The 22,357-nt window shown below is 40.0% G+C and overlaps 1 protein-coding gene across 3 annotated transcripts in view; it reads right to left on the reverse strand.

Moving 5' to 3' along the window:
• The window catches only part of PRKG1 (protein kinase cGMP-dependent 1), a 503,334-nt gene that overhangs the window by 71,995 nt on the left and 408,982 nt on the right, over window positions 1-22,357 (reverse strand). For 2 of the 3 annotated variants that reach the window (XM_080401614.1, XM_080401613.1), the window contains exon 8: window positions 5,338-5,403. In XM_080401614.1, the coding sequence (XP_080257740.1) occupies window positions 5,338-5,403 (66 nt within the window). Of the gene's footprint in view, window positions 1-5,337; window positions 5,404-8,153; window positions 9,033-22,357 lie in introns of those variants that run through there. The other variant, XM_080401615.1, reaches the window with a different exon arrangement.

A 22,357-nucleotide genomic window follows, 5' to 3' on the forward strand; every position in this document is an offset into this window, starting at 1 on the left:
AAAACTAATAACCCCTCCAGGGAGCCTGAAAATTCACGAGCTTCAACAGGGCTAATCTTGAAACACTTTGAAGGCAACATTGTGCGTCTCCCACAATTAGTTTCTTCCCAGAGGATGAATTACCGCAGTATCACAATAGGAAATATTTAACTAGCAACAGACTCAATTTTATTTCACATAAGGTCTTAGCAAGTCATAAACACAGAAAGCCTACAGATTGTAAAGTAAAAACTGCTCTAGGGATTAAAAATTAATAAAAGACATTTGACAAGTAGCAACTGTTATAAAGTATTAATATGTTTACCTATATCATATGTTTGATGGGAAGAAAACTGAAATTTTTTTTGCAATGAGCTGTCTGGCCTCCCAAGTATCCATAGGTTTCTACAAATTCCTTGAAATGGTGAGAAGTATACTTTTAAAATTCCCATGAACAATATGTGGGTTCTGCTGAACCTTCCAAGCTGATTTTCCAACATCTCCTTCCCTCTAGACCGCCTGGCTAAATCAACCCTGTCTCACCATTAAGCTTGAGCGTGGAGAAGACATCAGCCTGCCTGGTGCTAAGAACCCTTAGCAAAGCTGTCATCCTCATTTGATCAGCCTTGTCACCATCTCATTTTATTTCCCCTACCAGGTTAGTGGAATCTCCTCTTCAGTGACAGCATGCATGTTGAAACTTTCAATATAACATGAAATACCCTGGAATTTTTTTTCCTGCTGATTACCATGTTGTTTCTTTGAAATACACCTGACCAGCTAGGACTACACTATTCTTTTCCAGCAAGATGGTAACTCTTAATGTTATAGCAAATAATCTGTTTGCTGCTACTGTCCTTTTCCTCGGGTGACCAGAATTAATGGTACATCCAATGTGGTCACTGTAGAACTTGTTATGACTGCACTACAGCAGCTGCCTCACCTGGAAATCCCACCTCTGAAGCTTGCTTCCTTTTCTATAGGTTTTCTAAATACTATAGGGATCTCAAACTAGTCAATTCTCCTCAGTCATTTCCAAACACAAACTTCTATAAATCCCTATAAATAACTTCCTAAATGGGTTACCTTTCTACGATGCATATCTCTAAGAACTGAAGCCTATTAGATGAAGGAATTGTAGGTGCCCTTGTCCAGCTAATTTCCCAAAGAGGCCTTTTAATGTCTCAATTTTCCATTTTTAATATTGAGAACCAGTGTTACAGACCTACTTTTTAAGCCGTCTAGTTAATTTAACCTAAATTAACAAATTATAACTTCATCCAAGGTTATTTTCCATAGTATGCTCATCACTGCTTACAAAGAAACCCCCCATGACATTGCCTTCATCATGCGCCAAAACTTGCTTCAACCAGCTCTGCTGTTTCAGCGAACACTTGTTACACCACCATACTCCAGAGTATCTGGGACTTTCCATTTTTAGTAGCAATTGTTTTTCCCTCTTTGGAAATTTACAGTCATTTATAATGATACAGGTCCAGAAAACTTGCTTTCCACAAAAACTTTTCACATTTATATTATTTATGTCTAAATGCATCCATATCCAGACACATCCAGGAGTCCCTTCACTGCTACTCCTTTGCTATCTTCTTCAAAGTGATTTTGACCCACAACAGATATCCCTGCTGGACATCTCCTTATTAGGGTCCCATCTATTGACTACCTATGAAATTAATCCTTACTACCTTTATCATGTTTTTCTCCAGCTGTGTTTCATACAAAGCTGCTCCTCTATAATATTTCTGTTCTCTCCGTGCCCAAGATTCCTTCTGCTTGGGAGGCCTCAGTTTGCCTCTCTGGCTCCTTGCACAATTTTCTGTAACGGCTGCAATATCTCCCTTCTTCATACAATCACAGCCTAGATTTCTTCACAGGTTCCAGTTCTTGGCCAAAGCTAAGTGTTCCTCCTTGCTTTCTCACCTTCTGTAACTGTCTGCTGCTTATGCCCATTCCCCAGCACAATAAACCTATTACTTGATGTCTTTTTTCCCTCTGCCAGCTCGCATTTTCCCTGTGCTAGCTCACACTTTCCCCCTGTTTGTCATCATTATCTTTGAAGAGCCATAGTCCTTATTGGGATATTTGCCATCCACTGATCTCTCAGCTGGTATCTGCAATGCTTCAGGTGGTGTCTGTAATGCTTCAGTTCTTTGTGCCTCCCCTTCTCCATGCCTTCAAAATCTGAACTCCAGAATAATTTCCAGTTGCAACCCAAACTTTCACTTTTTCTCTTCCATGAACTATAGCATATGATATATTGTCTGCATATAGCTTCCAGCTCAAAAATCACACACATTGAGCTTCAGTAACTTTCATTCCCTGAATAAATATACTTCCCTTGTTGTTATTAACTTAACATGCCGTTACATTTTCTTCATTCCCATTCCCTTAAAATAACACACCAAACCTTTCTTGTTTTCTGCCCTAAGTGTGCAGACTCCCACCACTTACATCTAGGTCAAAATTGTATCAACCAACTGAGCTAAAGCAGTTGACACAATAAACACACACATTCATGTTTCTTCTATGCTACGCATGCTAATTTCAGAAAATATGTTACAGAGTCTATGTGAAATAGTCCACTTATTTTAAAAGAACAACCAAATGGCTTAAAGTCTGTGGGACACATCAAGTGCTAATTTTGTTAGATCATGCCCCTGATCATTTCTACATCAGAAAAGGATGCTGAAAATCCATTGTTGCAAAGCCTGTCTAAATAGATCTGCAAGAAATAGCTATACTACTTTTTGGGCATCTTTGGGGTGTTTTTGTGACTGTAATGGCTGCCTTGTTTCACCAGGAAATTAAAAAGCAAGGTAACACTGACATTGTGAGAATTTGCTGATTAAAGACTCATCATGTACTACTGTTTGGCTTTTCCTCATGGTATTTTCAACTCCCACTGCTTCACTCCTGTAGCATTTTAATGCATATTTTTTTTAATTTCAGAAAATAGTCTAGGCAAACCATTTCATTTTGTCATGCTTAAGCAATGTCCCATTTCAAACCCAGCTCTCCCAGAGCTTGCTTGGTGGCCTGGCTCATCCCTATAAAAAAAGTTTCCTGTATTACTAACTTCAAAATCTTCCAGCAACTACAACAGCCCTGCAATTGTTCATAATATTGACAAATCCAGAGAATCAATCTTCCATCTCTCTTAGGAAGAACCTGCTGTGATACCAAGGTGTGACTTCTATAGTTCAGGTGTTAACTAGATGGGAGTACAGCAGTGGTATTAGCAGCGTGGCTGTCAGGTGTTCTGTGGAACAATCTTCAGATGTCTTCGGAAGACTTGTACAAGGAAGCTGGAAGAGTTACCCTGTTGACAAGATAATGCCAATGGGTAATACTAACCCCTACCATCACCAAGACTAAATTTCTCCAGTTTCTCAAAGAAATGGATTGACCATTAAGGAAATGATATTTTCCTTAACTTGTTCTTTGAAATTGCAACATCAATTTTGCTGACATGTTTCAGATAGAGACACATACAGAGCATGAAAATTTCTGCTTCAATAATTACAGTTTATTAAGCAAAGAGCTTGTCTTTTAGTAGAAAGTTATTAGGCAACCTTAATGACGTGCATCACTCCTCCTTCTGCACAGAACAGCTCAGACTGTAGGTAAAGCTGGCTTCCAGTTTCCGTTGCTTTCTTACATCTGGTGACTCAACATGAACACTTACCATGGCCACCATAACAAACCAAATGTTGTAATATTCTGTGTATCTGGATATAAAGTAATGCTATTTCCCCTCATTAACAGAATGGCATCTGCATATTTTTCCAAATTTACAGAAGTCTTAGTAGATTTTCTTCATATTAAAATATGCTTCTATAGTTATTCACATGCCTATAAAATAACAATGTAAGAGAAGAGCTAAGACAAGAAAGTTAGAACTAGTCAGGACCAGGACAACCTTCCTTGAACTATAAATAGTGCTATAAATAGCATTACTTTTCTTGCACTATAAATAGGATTCTTATAAATAGTGTTGCTCTGCTACTAATTGCAGAGCATTACTAGGATCTCTGGTATAGATTAACTACAGCTTCATCAGTTTAAATTTAACTTGTACTTCCTTACTATTTCAAGGGCATTATATACTGAGAAAAAGTAACAAGAGACAAGCATAGAAACAGTCTGTAAAATGACCAGGAATGACTGACTCTGCAGTTACTAGTTACTTGTTTTTTTTTTAAAAGCTTACAGTGCAAACCAAATAACCCTTACAGAAGTGTTCAGAAAAAATGCATAAATTACTTCTTGCTTTGTATTTCTCTGAATTAATGCTTGCTAAATTATGTAATTATGTCAATTCTTCTCTTTGTCCCACAGAACACTAAGGCATAGTGTGTCTTTTATCTACAAGGCTACCTTGCTTGTGTATGTGAAAGCAAGCCGCTCAGCTGACAGTCCTGAAGTTCATCTGTTTTCAATGGACAGACCATTTTTTTTAATTGATCATAAAAAAACTGTATCAGAAGACCTAGGATTTTTGAATTATTGTTCCCCAGTTCATCCATTACAGAACACTAGAGTTCTAGAAATGAAAGACTGTAAGATAACTGAATACAAAACTTGTGTCAAACCAGGACTGAGTGTATGTAGATCATACCTACAAGACACTTGAGTATAGAATCATGTACATCATCAGAATATAAGAAGGGTTTCAGAGGTCACTCCTAACCCAGCATCTGACCTTTGACGGTGTCTTGCATCAAGACTATGCCCAGGAAAGTATTCAAGGACAGAGAAACCGCTGATATATTTGCCTCTGTGCTCTCCTACACCTCTGCAAAAGTTCCTAGCCCAGACATTTCTCTTCTAGATTAAAGCCCCCTAATTCCTTCAAGCTCCCTATATAAGACATCATTTTCCTCTTCTGATCTTCTCTATCTCATTCGAGCCACAGAGCTTCAGGCAGGTCTATGTCCTTTGGATGAGGGCTCTCCATCCCCACATGGACTAGAATAACAACATCTTGCTCTAAAATCTGCCAGAAGCTCAATGCCTTTCATAACATTTTATTGACAAGAACGCAATCTGTGTTCCATCGTAATGCCTGGATCCGTTTCCACAGTAATGCTATCTCCCCATCTACTTCCATTTTGTCTTTCTGCACTTCTTAATTGTCTGTACTTGTCACTACTGAGTTTTGCCTTATTGATTTAGAGGGACCTTCCCTCTGCTTCATCAAGGACCCATATATACTATGACTGTATTACTCAAAATCAAATGACCTTTCTGGAGAAAATGATCAAAGGCTCTAGTTAAAAACTGTAAAAGGTGCAAACTTGAGATACACCTCACCCCACAGCAGGAAAATGTTGTACTTACTCTCTGTCTATGACCAGACAAGTTACTGCCTCAGCTGCAATGACGTTGGCTGTTCTGACATCCTCCCTGAAAGAAAATAAAGTATTACTTAAGTAAGCTGTATTATTTTCACGACAATCTTTTTTATTTCCAAACATATTGCACTCTTAAGGAACTTCAAGAATAAATCTCTGGGTTTCATAGCTTTTCCCCTATACTGATTTGATGTTCATCATCCGTACAGGCTTCAAGCACAGAAAAGCTAAAAACCCTGCACGAGCAGAAAAAACCTCCTGGTTCCCCTTATAAATAAGACATCCAGACACACATCAGCCCATGCTTTCCATCTATTTTAGGCAAAGTCTCATTTCTCACTATGAAGCTATCAAAATATTAGATATTTGCATAGATTTATTTATGAACACTTAGACGTCTTTTGTCCTTCTACCCCAAAACCTACATAATATTTCAGTGTTGGAACATGAAACATCTAGTTAAGCAAGACATCAGCTCTGCTACTCAGAGCAGGTACAACATATGCAGCAGACTATAGGACTCGCTATGTATTTGCTATCTGAGCACGGAGGAGGCTGGGACTATCAGGCATATAAAAGGGGGCTGATTAGGATGGAGCCTTTGAAAGGTCTCTGCATTAAAGCACTGTGCTGGCACTTTTCACCAGAAAAAATACTGCATTTAGAATTTTTTCTGTATCTTCATTACCAAGTAGTTTGTGTTCTCCCTTTCCCTGCCCCACCGGGCCACTGCCAGCTCATGCTACAAAATAGGAAGTTAATTCTTTTTAATCAGACTGATTCAGTGTTTCATCAGAGATTAAGAGATGCTGTTGCATTTTCTGTGTTGGTCAAACAAATGTACAGGATTCAGAGTTAAATTCACTCCAACACTTCCCAAGTATGAAGGGTAAGTGGATTACAGGCAAAAGAGACCCACCTCTTTTAAACACACCTAATTCATTTAGACTGGAAAACCACTGTACATTTCCACTGAAATAGAAAATGGATTTAAAAATGTTGTTAGAAATAGCAGTTCCCCTGTTTAAAGACTGGAGGTATTAAAACAGTAATATAGTAAAAAAAAAAAAAAAAAGGGTGGTACATATGCACTCATACAGAAATATGCACTCCCCCTTTAGAGGTAATCATTAATTAACTTTAATTACTTTAATTGAGCTAATTCTACTTTAATATATTTAAAACAAAGCAAGTAGAAATAAAAACGAAAGAAACATTAATGTTCAAGCCTACATTTGAATGCCATTGTTGAGTCTACTTTCAATGAAATTAAGTATCCGTGCTAATTTATCCATACCGATAAACAAAATTATGGTACCTTAAAGCAAGTAGAAAGAAGTAGCCAAATAGTAGTAGGCAATTATCTCTATTAAATTCTAAAAATTTGGTAAATACAAAGAAAATAAGGGACAATACTATTTAATATCCCATTAAGTTGCTGTAGCCAACTTTTGCTGGTATATTAATATATTAGAATGAGTAAGCAAATTTTTTGGTTTTTCATTAATTCCAGTTAAAACTTCACATACTTGTCCTGTTATCTCAGATGCCTTTCTGCCACAACAAGACAGTTTATACCCTTATAGTTATAGATTATAGACATGGCTATAGTTACTGTATAATAGTTACATGATTACAGGCAAGTAAAATACAGCTATTGGTGGCTTCAGTTGAAACATCTTAAATAAACAACATTAGAGATTAAAACGCACAAGTAATTGTTATGATTTCCACTATCTTGTACTTTAATACACCCTTTTAATCAGCATGAAATTAATGTAGAACGAAGGGACTTTCCCAAAGGGCATTTCGCTTTGCACAAACACCCAAGAGCCAGAGGGTTGACAAGGTTTTTGTAAATCAGAAAGTCATGCAATTCTGAGGTTTCCTTCTGTTCTGCACAAGCAGAAATAACTGATAAGTAGGAAAAATCAGGGGTTTTTAATGAATGATGAAGTGGCTCACATATGAAGTGTTAAGTTAAGAAACTGCTATCTTTGGGTATTCTCCAAAGCCATTTTGCACATCCTTGCCTAAAACCTCCCCTCTGCTGCAGGACCCTTGTCCCACAAATACTGAACAAAGGGACTGACAGGGGAAAGCAGTTTTCTGTTTCCACAGTCTGCATCGATTGTAAGTGGGTTTATAAACCTTACATGCTTTTGTGTTATGGGATGTTTACCAATCAGGCTGCAAGCAGGATTAAAAATCTCACCAATTTTCTAAATCAGAAGGAAAAAATTAACATATTTCCAGTTCTATATGAACATTAAACCTTTATGTACATCAGCTGTGAAATACAAGACACACTCAGACTTCCAAACACTGCCAACACCTCACATAGGCTTAAAAGTGACAAACGTACCTAGGGTCATGCCACCAATCTACAACTTAACCTCAATCATCTTCAAGCAAAACAAATTGTCGGTCCATGTTTTAAAAGGTATATTTAAAAGGTAATACTTTGATAGGCTGCCACCAGCTACAGTACATGGCATTAAATGTAACAAATAATTATTAGAAGTACATAAATACACAGCATTAAATTCAAAAGTAATTATTTGAAGTGCATGGCATTACATGCGACAAGTAATGACTAGAAGTGCACAGCATTAAATGCAAAAGTAAATACTAGAAATGTATGGCATTAAATGCAACAAGTAATTATTCTAAGTGCACAGCACTAAATGCAAAAGTAGCTATTAGAAGTTCAGGGCATTAAATGCAACAAGTAATTATTAGGAGTGCACACCACCAAATGCCACAAGTAATTATGTAAAAGCCTGGCTTGTGAGCACTGACTCAGACACTTTCTGGACTTCATCACAGGAGTACTCATCACTGCTCCCCGAAAAACAGCATTCTTCATCAGAGGAATCGCCTTCGCTTTCCAAATACTCCATTGCTACTGTTTGCCTCCACCATTTCCCCCGGGAAAATGCCTGCTTCCTTCCAGCCCGTTACTATATTTTGTCCTCTGGGCGAGCTCTGGTATTTTACAGCCCCTCCAGCTTCAAACTTCAGAACTTGGAGAAAGGTCACAGCTGCTGCAGGGGGTTTCTAGTGTGCATCATCGAGAAATACAAGCAGGGGGTATTTTGGAAACACAAAGAGGTACACGGATGTACACAAGTGGACACAGCCTTTGCCCCGGGCACATGCCAAAAGCTGTGGCAGGAGACCTTGTATCACCATGCTTCAGCTCTTTAAACCCACAGTGGAATTAGATGACAATGTTATCCATGTTCTTAAAGCTCTTGCAAAGTGTGTTATCACATCACTAGAAACATGAGTACATTATTTATTAAATGCATATATATATATATATATAAAAAAATCATAATCTGTAGCCCAGTTCACCACATATAACTCAGGAATTTTCAACAATTTTTGTTTGGATAAGCTCCTAACAACTAAATTTAAGAACGATGATGTTTTCAACCATTTCCAGGAACTTTTCTGCCATTACACTTAAAAAGGTGTGCTGGAAAATGCAAATATGAAAGATACAAACAGCTTTAATCAGAGATAAAGTCTGTTCCCTGATTTTACCTTAGGCTGCAAAAATTTCTTAGATTTAAAAATCTTTGAGATGGTTCCCATCTTTTTGCTTTCTACCTTCCTGTATCGCCTAACTCATCGAAGTGCTGCTCCAACATTGGTTTTCATAGCTCCTACCACACCTAACCCTGTAATAATAATGCCAATACAATTCTTCAGATAAATGGAAACTACATTTGAATGATTTAACAATATACCATTCTATTTGCTTGAAACTTGTTGTTACACCATTGGCAAACACAGCTCTGTGCTCTTTCCAGAAGATGGACACAATTGGTGCAACCCTGGCATGATGTCTGCCCAGCTTTTGGGATCAGTTCCCCTAGATGCAGCCTCCCAGCACAAAATAACATTTTTTATGAGGTGCAAGTACCCTGCTACAGGAAAAATCTACAGGAAGATGAGCCTCTTCTGCTTGTCCCCTGACTGGCATTTTGTCAGTCAAAATTGATTTAAAGCTAAAATATCGTAAAGATATTTTTGCATCTGTAGGCAGGCAAAACCTTCTCTTTAACGGACAGAGCTAAGGCTGTTTTCTCAGAAGATTGCCAAATCTGGGTACCACTCCTCAGAATACCCAATTTTTATCTCCCATGTGAAAGTCATGGTGTAGTCAGAAAATACCCAACAAAATAATAAGGGAAGATAGAGATGTTGGGTTTTGAGCTATTATTACTAAGTTCAAATTAATAACTGATTTCTCTCATTTTTCTTTCCTTTTACTTACTGCCAGCACGCCTTGTCCTACATACTTTAAATCAACCTTATTAAAAATACTGTAACAAGGTCAAGTGTATGGTGCCAGAAAGTGGTAAAATGCATTAAAGAACTTGGATATCAGCAAATTATGAACCTCTGGATAGCCTTCCTGTAGCAAATTTTTAAAGCCCACTAGGGAAGACCTAATTTTCTCTTTCCATCTTTTATGTGAAAACCCTCATTAACACCATTATCGAGTTTAAATGATCTAAACACTCATTTCCAGAATGAAAACCCCACAGGACCTGAACTTTCCACCACAGAGCTCTCAGGCAGCAGCAGCTTCTGAAGAACAACCACCAAGGACCAGACACTGACACACCTACTCTTGGTGGCTGGTCAAGTTTTTTCAGTTACTTGGTCAAAGAAAAATGGGTTGTCATCATAATTTTTTTTTTTTAAAGAAAAAACCATCAACAATCCTAAATATCCATTTCAGGATACTGCTGCAGCCAACAGCCCTTTGGCAGTCCACAAACCTATTAGGACGGTGATCACTCTTCCCAGGAAACACTGCCTGATCAGACAGGTGTCACCTCTAGGAAGTTTGACCTGAAACATTAGGACTATCCTGTAAATGATGTGATCAGCTAACACATATGGAAACATAATTGTTGGCTGATTTTATGGTACTCTTAATTGGTACAGTTTGTGCCACTTTGCACCCTCTTTCCTACTCTGTCTTGGTAGACATTGATGAAGTCAAGTAAGTGCAGACCTATAGAATGGTGATGTGGTCCACCATGGTTGATAGTGTGAGCCATGGTGTGTATCAGTTACCTCAATCTATTGATTGATTTCCATAGGGAAAAACATCCCTTGTAAACTGACGTTTGGTTTCCCAACACTTCAGCTTTCTGAGAACAGAACATCCATTTACCATTGGTTTTGACTATAAAAATACATTACTGGAATAATAAATAAAATGTGGTCTACTAAACTCTAAACATTTTAATGCAAACCTAATAAAATGTGCAACTTGAAAAAGCTTCACTTGAAAATAATTATGTTGTTTAAGAAAACCCCTGAAAATCCCCATAGGCATTAAAATCACACCATCTATAAAGGGAATAAAACACAACAGGAAACAGATTTTGCTTCAAGGTACCCCAGTTTGAACGCACGTATCAAAATGCACAGACAGCCACCTGTATTCTTGTTCAATTTAGGCTCTATAGCTACTGGGAAAAGGAACCACTTTTAAAGAACATTTCAGTTCATTCAAACAAAATTATTTAAAAATACTATTTTACAGGGGCTTTATTCAATATAAGCAAATTGTAGAGCTCTCCAAACAGGCTAGAAAATGTACCAACCCCTTCTAATAATTTACGTCTCATGAGCACATCATTAGCACTTACTTACTGTTTCTAAAATATATTTAGTCCCAGTGGCTCCTGCTGAAAGAAAGGTTTAAGCCCTGACAAGGATTAAAAAAACCAATATTTAGGACGCTAAGGACTCAAAGATGGTCACGAGGTCTTCCAAGACTCTGTTGGTCAAAAACATTCTGCTCTGTCCTTACTGTGTACCGACACTTCTACAAGCAAATGAAACATTCAACAACTGCTGCTAAGATTACACCAAATTTTAACTCAAAATTCTCCCAACAAGTCAAGATGTACTGGGATCATTCCAGGGTGCTGTGTGAAGTCTGACAATTATTTTCTGTTTCATATTAATGATGGATGTAATTTCATGAAAAGGGAAATGCCTGGACGGCTTTTCCTTTTCAGTTTCATGAATGATGGAAAATCAAGCCCAGTTGATACAATTTATTTTGTTATTTTGGTATTAATACAAATGTTCTAATTTTAAAAATATACATATAATTTTTGTAATCATCATATGCATTTGGGGAAACAACTGCTGTTAAAAATAATGCACCGGACTGCAACTGCTCCCTTGTCTGCCTTGACCCTGCCTTCAGCCCAGCCTTGAACAAGCCATTTCACTATCTGATTCCTGTATCCCTATATTCTCCTATGTAGGAATATACTTCTATGTATAGGAATATTTCCTGTATTTCACTATATTGCTATATTCCATTATCTGATTCCGACACTACTATGACAAAAATGCTTTAATGTACTGTGTGATCCCCTGGGTCTACAGACAGAAGATACTATGCAAGAGACAGGTGTTTTTATTTTTGTTAGATTATAGATCTGACATAGTGATGCTGCTGAATTAACAAGTGTTACATTATCAGACTACCTATGCTGACATTAATAGATGTAATGTAGATAAATATTGCCAAAACCCATTATTAATTAAAGCAGAAGCACTATGACAGGCACTATCATGTATAGTATGATAATTTTAAACCCACGCCTGCCACTTGGAAGCGAATGGGGAGATTCAGAGGGCAAGAAGTACTGATAACACAGAGACCTTCTGCTGCATTTTTAAAAGCTGGTGTAAAATCAGCCCCTGCCAGCCACCTTCACATTTATATACATGACCACAAGCTGCCAGCAATTCAGGAAACGTAGAGGGGGCTGTGTCAGCTGAAAACTATTCTGAGAAGGGTATGTGCCCCTCATGATCTGAAAGCAGAGAAAAAAGGTCTTGCTACCACTTGATTACCACGAAGCTAGCATAAATCTGATGGAACCTACTCTTTCAAGAGTCAGCACAAGGATTTTCCCCTTGCTGTGAGGCATAATCAGGTTGTTCTGCTAACTCCTGGCTGCAAGGTAATCATGGCTGCAACAACATGAAAGGGTTATGAACTACACGGGTCACAGTGTTAATAAAGAGATAACTCCTCATTATTATACACTTTCAGTATATTCTCACCATATTTAATCCATAATTGATAATTGCAAACTATTCAGGAAGTAATATATGACCTCTGCTACAACTAATTTAACCCACAAGCACTTTTCCTGAGCAGTAAGTTACTAATTTTCCATTATTTATGAAAACAGCTATATGAAAATCAAATCAAACTGTGATCTGAGAGTTAAAGTAACACAATACATCTATTACTCATGAACAATATCAACACTGTGCTTACGCAATGTCATTTTAAGCCATGTGCAAGAGGTTCACATGGTCACAGTTAAATCTCAGAAGCAGCTAGGGTATACGATAATATCTGCAAACATATTTTATAGGTGAGTAAACCAATGCACAAAGAGCTTGAGCAAGATGCATTAGATTACACAGGCAGCAATTAGCCTCAGTGCTACCAGAACTGGCAGCTGGCTTCTCTTCAATAATTAACGAGGGAGGCCACATCCATTTGGCTTAATGTCTTCACTGTGTTGGCGTGCTTGTAAAGTTGCATGCATGTGATCGCTGCAGAGGCAGGATCAGGTTATCCCTTAACCGTGCCACTCGGATGCTGTGCCAGCCTTACTAGCTTTAACCACTATATTTATATCCCAGACTCTACATTAACACAGAATAGTCTTCAGTCAGATTAGTGGAAACAACTGCACCCAAAGCAACTTCTTGCAGGCTGAGGTCTGTACATAGCCAGATTTTTTTTTCCTTTCTCTCTTCTTCCTTCAGGTATTTCTGAATGTTATTTTCTTTTTCTTGCTTGGCTTCTTTGTGCATAAGAGCACTGGGACAAACAGCCTTTGTCATGCTGAAGCGATGAGCAATGTATTTATCTATGAAACCATATTTCATCGCAAGGATGTCTGACCTATCTGCAAATGGTAAGAGGCTTTTTTGGTTGAGAACATTTTTTAAGGTTTTATTGTGAATTCATGATTATTTTTTTTAAAGAAGAACTATAGTTTAAACAATGCTCTTGTTAAATTCCTAAGCACTGCAAAGAAGGGAAGGGGAGTTGCAATGAGCTTATGGCTTCTCCTTTATGGATGCCAGTAACAGGATCTAGAGAACAAGCACTGGGAGCTATTTTTTCACTACCACTTGTCCTTGGCTGACACTACCAGCCCACACCATCAAGCTTCCTGGGTACCAAATTCCCATCTCCTATACTTCAGGTCACTGCAATCCCACCTAAGGCATGTCATTTGCACCATACTCTTATCTAACTCTTCCCATGGCAATGTTCTGCCCGTGCCAGTGGTTCCGATTGCCCCCACCCATCTTACCTTCCTCCCTATGTTACTGACTATTCCGGGTCCACTCATCTCTTCTTCACTTCTGCAGGCCAAATGCACTGCATCCTTCTGTTACCCTACAGATCCTTTGACTTTCTTCCATACTACCCAACTGCTGTCACTGATGTCAAGGACTTAAGTTTATATTCATAAAACAAAGACTTTGTCATTGCCCTGAGTGTGCCAATAGGCTTTAATTGCCCTGAGTAGCCTCACTGGGATCTTCACCCAACATCTTCTGACCATGGTCCAGAAGCCCCATTTCACTTCAGCCAGGGACCTTCAATTGTAGGTACAGTTCTGTCTCTTGTCTCTAGCCCTTTCTTGGATGGACCTTGTATCTATAATGTAGGTAGCTTGTGTCCCATTTCCTGGATGGACCACACCTGATGCTGTAGCCTTTTGTCTAGCCCTGCCTCTTCCCATCTCCTGCTGCTCCTGGCAGGACTACCTGGGTGGAACCAGGACCTAGGTCATCCTCTCTTTGTACCTGGGAGTGTAGGAGCACCCTGTTTCCAGGACCCACCTCAGGACCCAGTTTCACTCTGAATAGATTTCACTTGGCTTATTACAGCAAACCCTTTCTTGTATTTGCTGCATGAGAGACCATGGCAATAATGGGAACAAAAGCACCACAAGCAAGAGCAGAAAGTGCCCAAACCCTCCATTTTGGACTAGAACAACAACATTAATATCCTGGACACCAACACTTAATGATGTGAAAGAGCACACTGGTGCCTGCTGATGCGAGTGCAGCAAGGTAGCTGGAAATGCTTGCTGCTACTTTCTTCAGCAGCCTTCTCGCATCTCGTTAAGTGAGGTTTCACAGATAGCTTCCAGACTAGCTAGGAGGGCTCCTGTGAGAAATCAGTATCCTCCACAGACTTCTCAAAGCCTCCTACTGATGCAATTATCTCTTCTGAGGCTCTGCAAGCCTGTGCTTCCCACCCAGCTTAGGCTTTCATGTGGGCACTGCTCTATACGCCAGCATGCAGAGACGACCCAACTTTCAGCTGGCTGGAATGATACTAGCAGCATGCAGAAGAGCTGCGGAGACTCAATCAGCCCATGCTGGGCTGCCCACCGCCATGCTCGGCTCCTCTGATAGGTTAACTCCTGTAAAGCCAAACAGAGCATCCCTCTGCAACATCATGGTCTGCGGCACTGACATGCCCATGGGACAGTATTTAGTCTGAATATTCAATTTCTTATTCTGTGTGTTATTTTATGGTGGAAATAGGACAGAAAGGAAAATGACGGGAAAAAATTATCATCAATAAAGATTTAAACCTGCTCATTTTCTTTTGTCTTACTTTCTCCTTTCTATGCATAAAGTGATGGAACAGATTTTATACTTCGGCTCTGTGATCACTTAAAATGATGTGGATAAATCAAATCTTCAGCAGGCTTAGTTTTCTGGTAGACCAGTGCAACTCAGCCCTCAGCTAGTAATCATTGGTACTAGGGAAAGCACCGGTAAGGGTACCAGTGGAAAGGACGCAGTGGGAACATGTGGCCAAGAGGGAACAGGGAAGTTCAGGACCAGTCTCTGGCACAAACACAGCCATACACTCACTTAAGGAGAATCATCCTAACCGATCTGTGCTTGCGTAGAGGATATGCATCACCATATCTTCATCACTGTCTTGTCTATTAAAGGTGTGAAGGTGGGACTAGAAATCCCCACTCTTTCAGATGCTCCGTTTGTACTCCCTCATGATTTCACCATTTAAGCAACCACTGACTAATCACAAAACCTGCCAAGCTATGTAAAGGCTGCATTTCTAATATAAACCAGCACAATATAACTGCTTAAAACATGCATCAAAGTGAAAAAACAAAAGAGGTTTTGTCTGTGGAAGACACTGTCACAAGAAACCTAATTTTTATCCATTCGAAAGTATTCATAGACCTTAATGAACAATCTCACTAGTAAAAAAGGAAGGATACAGTATATTTTAAGAAGTATTGCTAAAAACCCCCTTGATTATGCTGTATCACCACTAATATATTTACTAAGAAACACGCCAAACCCAGTTACGTAGTGTCTGGAGAGCAGCATAATACAGTCTTAGAAAATGAAGTGAAAAATTGGAAAAATCAATTTGCCACAGCCTGAGGAGAAGCTAAAAACTTTGGAGAAGCACTGAAAAAGCCAAAAGAGATTTCACACTCCACCTACGCTGAGCCTAGATGAGAAGGGTAAGGTCCTTTCAAGGCAGAATTTACAGTCTTCATTCAGTAACCACAATACAAAATAAATCACAACTTAAAGCAAATATAACCCCAAAGACACTGATATTCCATCCAGGTAGTCCTATCCAACTCATAACTGTAACTTCTCTGCAGATTGAAAAATCACTCCAGAATTGAGTTTGTGGAAAAATGTGCTGTTGCTCTGCATGGCGATGCAGAGTATTCCATCACTTTTCTAACAACAAAGCAGCTATGCAGCACACATCTTCATTTGCATGGTATTTTATATTTGTGTGTTTAATGCCAATTACTGCAGAGGTGGATGTATTTATTTTTCTCAATCTATTTCAGTAGGAAATGACTGGCCATGTCTGAAAGTGGAACTGCACTAGAAATACCTGTGCTGCTTCGTGGCTAGTACCACTCTCCACTCGTCCTAGTGAATTCATGCTCACATCCTATAAAAGCAGAGGATGTAACACCTCAGCACTCCTCGATGTGCAGAAACAATAGCGGTTTTGGCTTTCTTACGTCTTATACTAACTCACATGTGGCTGCCTTTGCCTTCAGGAAATATCCTGAACCCCAGCTGGTTTCAGTTCTTTTTTGGTGTTTGTAGGAACCTGTACTTCTATATTATAACAGCTATAAATTAACGTACATTCTAATCTTCACAGTCACTTAGTTGAGGTGAGGGAAACTGGGCCACTGCCTTTAAAATAGTCCCTTTTACCATTCTTCCTCATGCTAAAGGTTTTGTATGGCATATCAGGATTTATTTATTTATTTAAATCTTGCAGTCTTCTGGTGGAAAAGTTTCATGATTTTCCAAGGTAAAAACTTTAACTTTGGGATTTCTTTATCCCTTTTTGCTATATTAAGGGATGATAATATACTGACTTCACTGTCAAGAAAAGCAGATATATCCATATTTTTGGTCCTCATTAGTATACAGAACTGGACCTTGAACTCAGGCTCTAAACAAGTTTTGATTTCTGGGTCTGCGGAGTCAGGGCTGAATGCAGATTCCCACAAGAGCTGGACTTCCCGTGAGTTCTGGAGCTGGAGGGGAACAGGACCCTCTGGTTCTGGGCATCACCTGGAGCTGGTGGAAATTTTCTGAATTTCATGGATGACAGAGTCCATTTTCCTGCTATTTCAGGTATGCCATATAATATCTTTCATGAATTTACAGATTCAAATTAAAATCAGTTTTGTCAGTAGAGTCATTGAAGATGCTTCCAGAACTCCCTTCTCATATAGTTAGGCACCTTTTTCTGTTTCCCAGTCTAAATTACCTATAGCAAGCTTAAATCCAATTATTCCTGGACTAAAACCATTCTCAAGTTAAAATAATTATTTTCTTCCCCTTGATATAATAAAAACTCCAAAACCTTCTCAGATTTTATTTCACAGAGTCAAACGAATCAAGGTCTCCTAACCTTTTGTTTCAAGCTCTCCTGGCTTCTTTGTACGTGGACCAGTGTGAATTCATCCTCTGTGAACATAAGTGTTCTCAGTGGTTTGGAATACTCCAAATTAGATCTCACTGAGGTTTTGTACAATGGTACAAATACTGTCCGGCTCCCACTGAATACACCTCTCAACGTCTCCTACAACTCCATCTCACACTGTTTAATTTCTGCATGTGCACGTTCTGCCACATATAAATTTGTGTTCAAGTCCAGACAAATGATATCTGTTGTGGTTCCTTTGTCCAAAAATAGAGTTCTCCTGCACAGACACAATGTGTAGCATTTTCCGTCAAGACTTTGCAACAAATTTGGAAGGAAAGGATAGTTAAAGCTTGTATAACCACTGTTTTCCAGCTTGCAGCTGCCTGAATGGCCCCACTGCTGCTGATAACCCTCATTCTTCCCACTTATGATGGCATTTGTGACTTGATAAGGTTCACATGTCCAGTTTCAGAAACTAGACTGATCTAAGCTTGAGAATGGAGATAATGAGGTGCCCCCATATGTCAGAATCTGCTTTTTTCTTAAAGCTTTGATTATCTTTTATTTGTAATAATTTCTACTTCATTTTCACCTTGGCCTGCAGTCACAGAATGGCCAGCTATAACAACCACTTCTCCTCCAGTGTCTACTCTTGATTTAGCAAAAAAAACCCCCCGCAAAACCCCAAGGTTTTACTTGTTAAGACCAAACAAAAATCTTGTCAATACTAGGTCTGATCCCACTTCAGTTACAAGACAGTTTAATAAAGAAAACAAAAGCTGGCTCTGTTTGGAGGAGCAGAGTGAACGAGAGGAGCTCTAGATGTCCCTTTTGACCCAAGCATAATTGTGCTCCTTGATGAGCACAAGACATACAGTACTTTGGAAAACATGAGCTTAAGTATTACACCAAACATCTGGTTTACAGTCTTTGAAAAGGAAATTAATTAGATTAGAAAAGACAAAATTACAAGTACCAAAGTGATGAATAACACTACTGAAAATAGAGCTTAAACTTGAAAAAGAGCCTTATCTTCGACCAATAAAGCTTACCGGTCTTAAACAACACACCACACACATAGGATGCACCACATCCCTACCACAGGATTTTGCAGATCACATTTTCAAGAATGTAATAACTTAGTAAAGCCAAATAAAAGCAAGAAATCACAGAGCAAGCAGCTAAGATATAATGTTTGACTCTTCATGAGCATTCTCTACCCACCAGCTGCAGAAAAGCACCAAAATGAACTCTGATAAACACATCATCATAAAAGGAATAATCCCTTGTATTTATTATCTGAGAATGTTGCAACTGCTGGAAGTATATTGTGCTGATAAAAAGGACTCTTTCTTTTTCTTCTTCTTCTTTTGTTTTTTTGGGGTTTTTTTTTTGGTTTTGTTTTTTTTTTTTCAGTAAAAAGCCCGCTTTACATTAAGTTTTACAACTGACATGCCTAAGAGAATTACAAACAGCACCTATGACCAGCTCTTCTCTGTCGCTGTGAGACTACTACCCAACAAATCAAACTGATGTGGCAAGAAATTAATTAGTTTCTAGCACCGGTGGGGGTGACACTTCTCTGACCTACAGGAAACTGCTGCTGAGAGTATGATAGAAGTGTTAAAAGAGCAATTAGGGTTGTCACCTAGCATATTCCCAGGAGAAAAGTGATGGATCCTTATTCCTGGACTCATCTCCTACTGATGGTGGTGTGTTGATGAATATTGCCACTGCTTTGAACAACGCCAAGAAGAGGTATTTTATCACAGTGACAGGCACTGGCCTTGACAGCACGATGTTGTACCAGCTCTTTTGTGCTACGGAGTGGCCAGTCTTCTGGGTCGACATATACCACCCTGCCACGATGGATTTTATTTCTTTGAAGGCTGGTTTTATGTGACTTTATATGATTTTTATATGACGCACGCTGATGAATACTTGAATATCCAAGTGGAAGATTCAGCAGCCAGCATCAGGAAACACACAATAAAAATATGAGCAATTATAGCCATAATTAAAAACCATTTTGACCCTTCAAAGAAACTTTCTGCTTCTTTTATCATTTGTATCATCCAAGCAGATATTTAACAAATTGTGATGAATCCCAACATTGTGTTTGAATATGAGGACATTTAACATGGGAAGCGGCAGAACAACTTGCATCTGTAAGTATGAGCAGGTGCAAATTTGTTCTCCCCTTACTTCACAAATCCAGTATGCAAAGGTATTGCATGGCAGGACTGCAGCTGTTCTCCAGCTTCCCAGAACTTCAGTCCACGTACAATTTATTGGAGCATTATCAGCTTCATCTGGAGCAAACCCCTGCATACACCACAGTCCCATGCAACAGCCCTAGCACATTAAATGGCTCCAAATCAGTCAAGTTAAGACCATATCTCTTTTTGTGAGGCAGATATGCTCTGCCATGTATTGTATTTCTAATTCAAACCTGAAGTTTAAATGAGAGATGGACCTGAAATGAAAGCATAAATTATAACCACACTGATAGCTGAGTGATGTGCCCCAGAGAAGCAGCCTCTCTGAGTCCAAGCTCCTCCTCTGAGGGGGTGAAGTGCCTCTCTGGGTCTGCACTAAATTACTTCAAGTGTTAAAATGGGCAATCTCTTCTTGAAATTTGCTAAGGGCTTAAAAGGCTTTAAAAAAAATGTCCACACTTAAATAAAATGATTGAGAACATTGAAGGAGGTTGGTTTCATAGAATCATTGAATCATTTAGGTTGGAAAAGACCTATGAGATCATAAAGTCCAACCATTAACCCAGTTCTGCCAAGGCGATCACTAAACAATGTCCCTTAGCACCGCATCTCTGTTTTTTAAACACCTCCAGGGATGGTGATTCCACCACCTCCCTGGACAGCTTGGTCCAATGCTTCACCACCCTTCCAGTGAAGAAACATTTTCCTAATATCCAGCCCAAATCTTCCCTGGTGTAACTTGAGGCCATTTCCTCTCGTCTCGTGTTATATCGGAGAAGAGACCAACCCCCACCAGCCTACAGTCTCCTGTCAGGCAGCTGGAGAGAGCAATAATGTTCCCACCAAGTCTCCTCCTCTCCAGGCTAAACAGCCCCAGGTCCCTCAGCTGCTCCTCATCAGACTTGTGCTCCAGACCCTTCCCCAGCTCCGTTGCCCTTCCCTGGACACGCTCCAGCACCCCTACGTCGCTCCTGCAGTGAGGGGCCCAAAACCGAACACAGGGTTCGAGGTGCGGCCTCACCAGTGCCGGGTACAGGGGGACAGTCCCTGCCCTGGTCCTGCTGGCCACGCTGTTTCGGACACCAGCCAGGATGCTGTTGGCCTCCTTGGCCACCTGGGCACAGTGCTGGCCCATGCCCAGCCGGCCGTCAGCCAGCACCCCCAGGGCCTTCCCCGCCAGGCAGCTTCCCAGCCGCTCTGCCCCAGCCTGTGGGGCTGTGTGGGGCTGCTGTGACCCACGGGCAGGACCCGGCACTGAGCCTGGTTGAACCTCATACAGCTGGCCTCGGCCCATGGGTCCAGCCTGTCCAGACCCCTCTGCAGCGCCTGCCTGCCCTCCAGCATGTCAACACTCCCCTCAGCTTGGTGCCATCTGCAAACTTACCGAGGGTGCGCTCAATCTCCTTGTTCAGATCGTCAATAAAGACATTAAACAGGTCTGCCCCCAGTACTGAGCCCTGGGGAACACCACGTGTGACCAGCCACCAGCTGGGTGTAACTCCATTCACCACCACTCTTTGGGCCCGACTGTCCAGCCAGCTTTACACCCAGTGCAGAGCACACCCGTCCACACCATGAGCAGCCAGTTTCTCCAGGAGAATGTTGTGGGAGATGGTGTCAAAGGCTTTACAAAGGTCCAGGTAGACAGCATCCACAGCCTTCCCCTCATCCCCTAGGCAGGTCATCTTGTCATAGAAGGACATCAGGCTCGTCAAGCAGGACCTGCCTTTCACAAATCCATGCTGGCTGGGCCTGATCCCCTGGTTGTGCTCAGGACAACCTGCTCCACAACCTTCCCCAGCACTGAGGTCAGGCTGACAGGCCTGTAGTTCTCCAGATCTCCCTTCCTGCCCTTCTTGTAGGTAGGTATCACAATGGCTAACATTCAGCCTCCTGAGATCTCCTCAGTCAGCCAGGACTCTTGATCAAGGATGGAGAGCAGCTTGGCGAGCTCCTCTGCCAGCTCCCTCAGTACCCTTGGGTGGATCCTGTCTGGCCCCACAGACCTGTGTGTGTTTCCACCATTTCTAATCGACTTGACATTGAACTGCATTTTACCTCAATTATATATAAAGAAAACCAATCTATTCAGAGCTGGAAAGGGAGAAAGTTCAAGTAGGATCAGACTTTGGGCATAAATCCCATTAAAAAGAAAACTTACGTTATTTAAAACAAAGCACTGGGGTTTTGCTTATGGTTTGTTGTTGTATCCAGTTGCTTAAAACCCACTAGTTTAATAATAACATCTACAGAACAAGAAAAAAGAAACCTTTTTATATCTCTCAATAGTAACAGAAAGATTATGGGCTATCTTCCTTACAATCATTATTTAGCTCAAATGCCAGCAAACCACAGCAGAATTTTAAATAGGCTATACTTGTAATTTATGGGTATCACTTTTCATACCTCACATAAAGTATGACAAGGATTATTTTGTACTGTTTTACTATATTATGGCCTATGTCGTCTTCTATAACCACAAAATACAAAATCTGCATCAATGATCAAGGACGGGAAATTGCGTTGCTTTTTTTTTTAAAAAAATCTACCTATAACTAACTTTCACCTTACCTGCAGCAATCAGAGCAGTGGGAAGCCCGGAAATCTTATCTATAGAAATGAGGTCCGTGACTGAATTATACAGATATCTTTTGAAAACAGTAATCTTAAGTAGTCTGCAAAAGTTATCTGGAAATCAAGGATTACATTTTTTATAAGTGTTCTTA

This window comes from Falco punctatus (assembly GCF_963210335.1).
Source record: "Falco punctatus genome assembly, chromosome: 9".
Taxonomy (NCBI): domain Eukaryota; kingdom Metazoa; phylum Chordata; class Aves; order Falconiformes; family Falconidae; genus Falco; species Falco punctatus.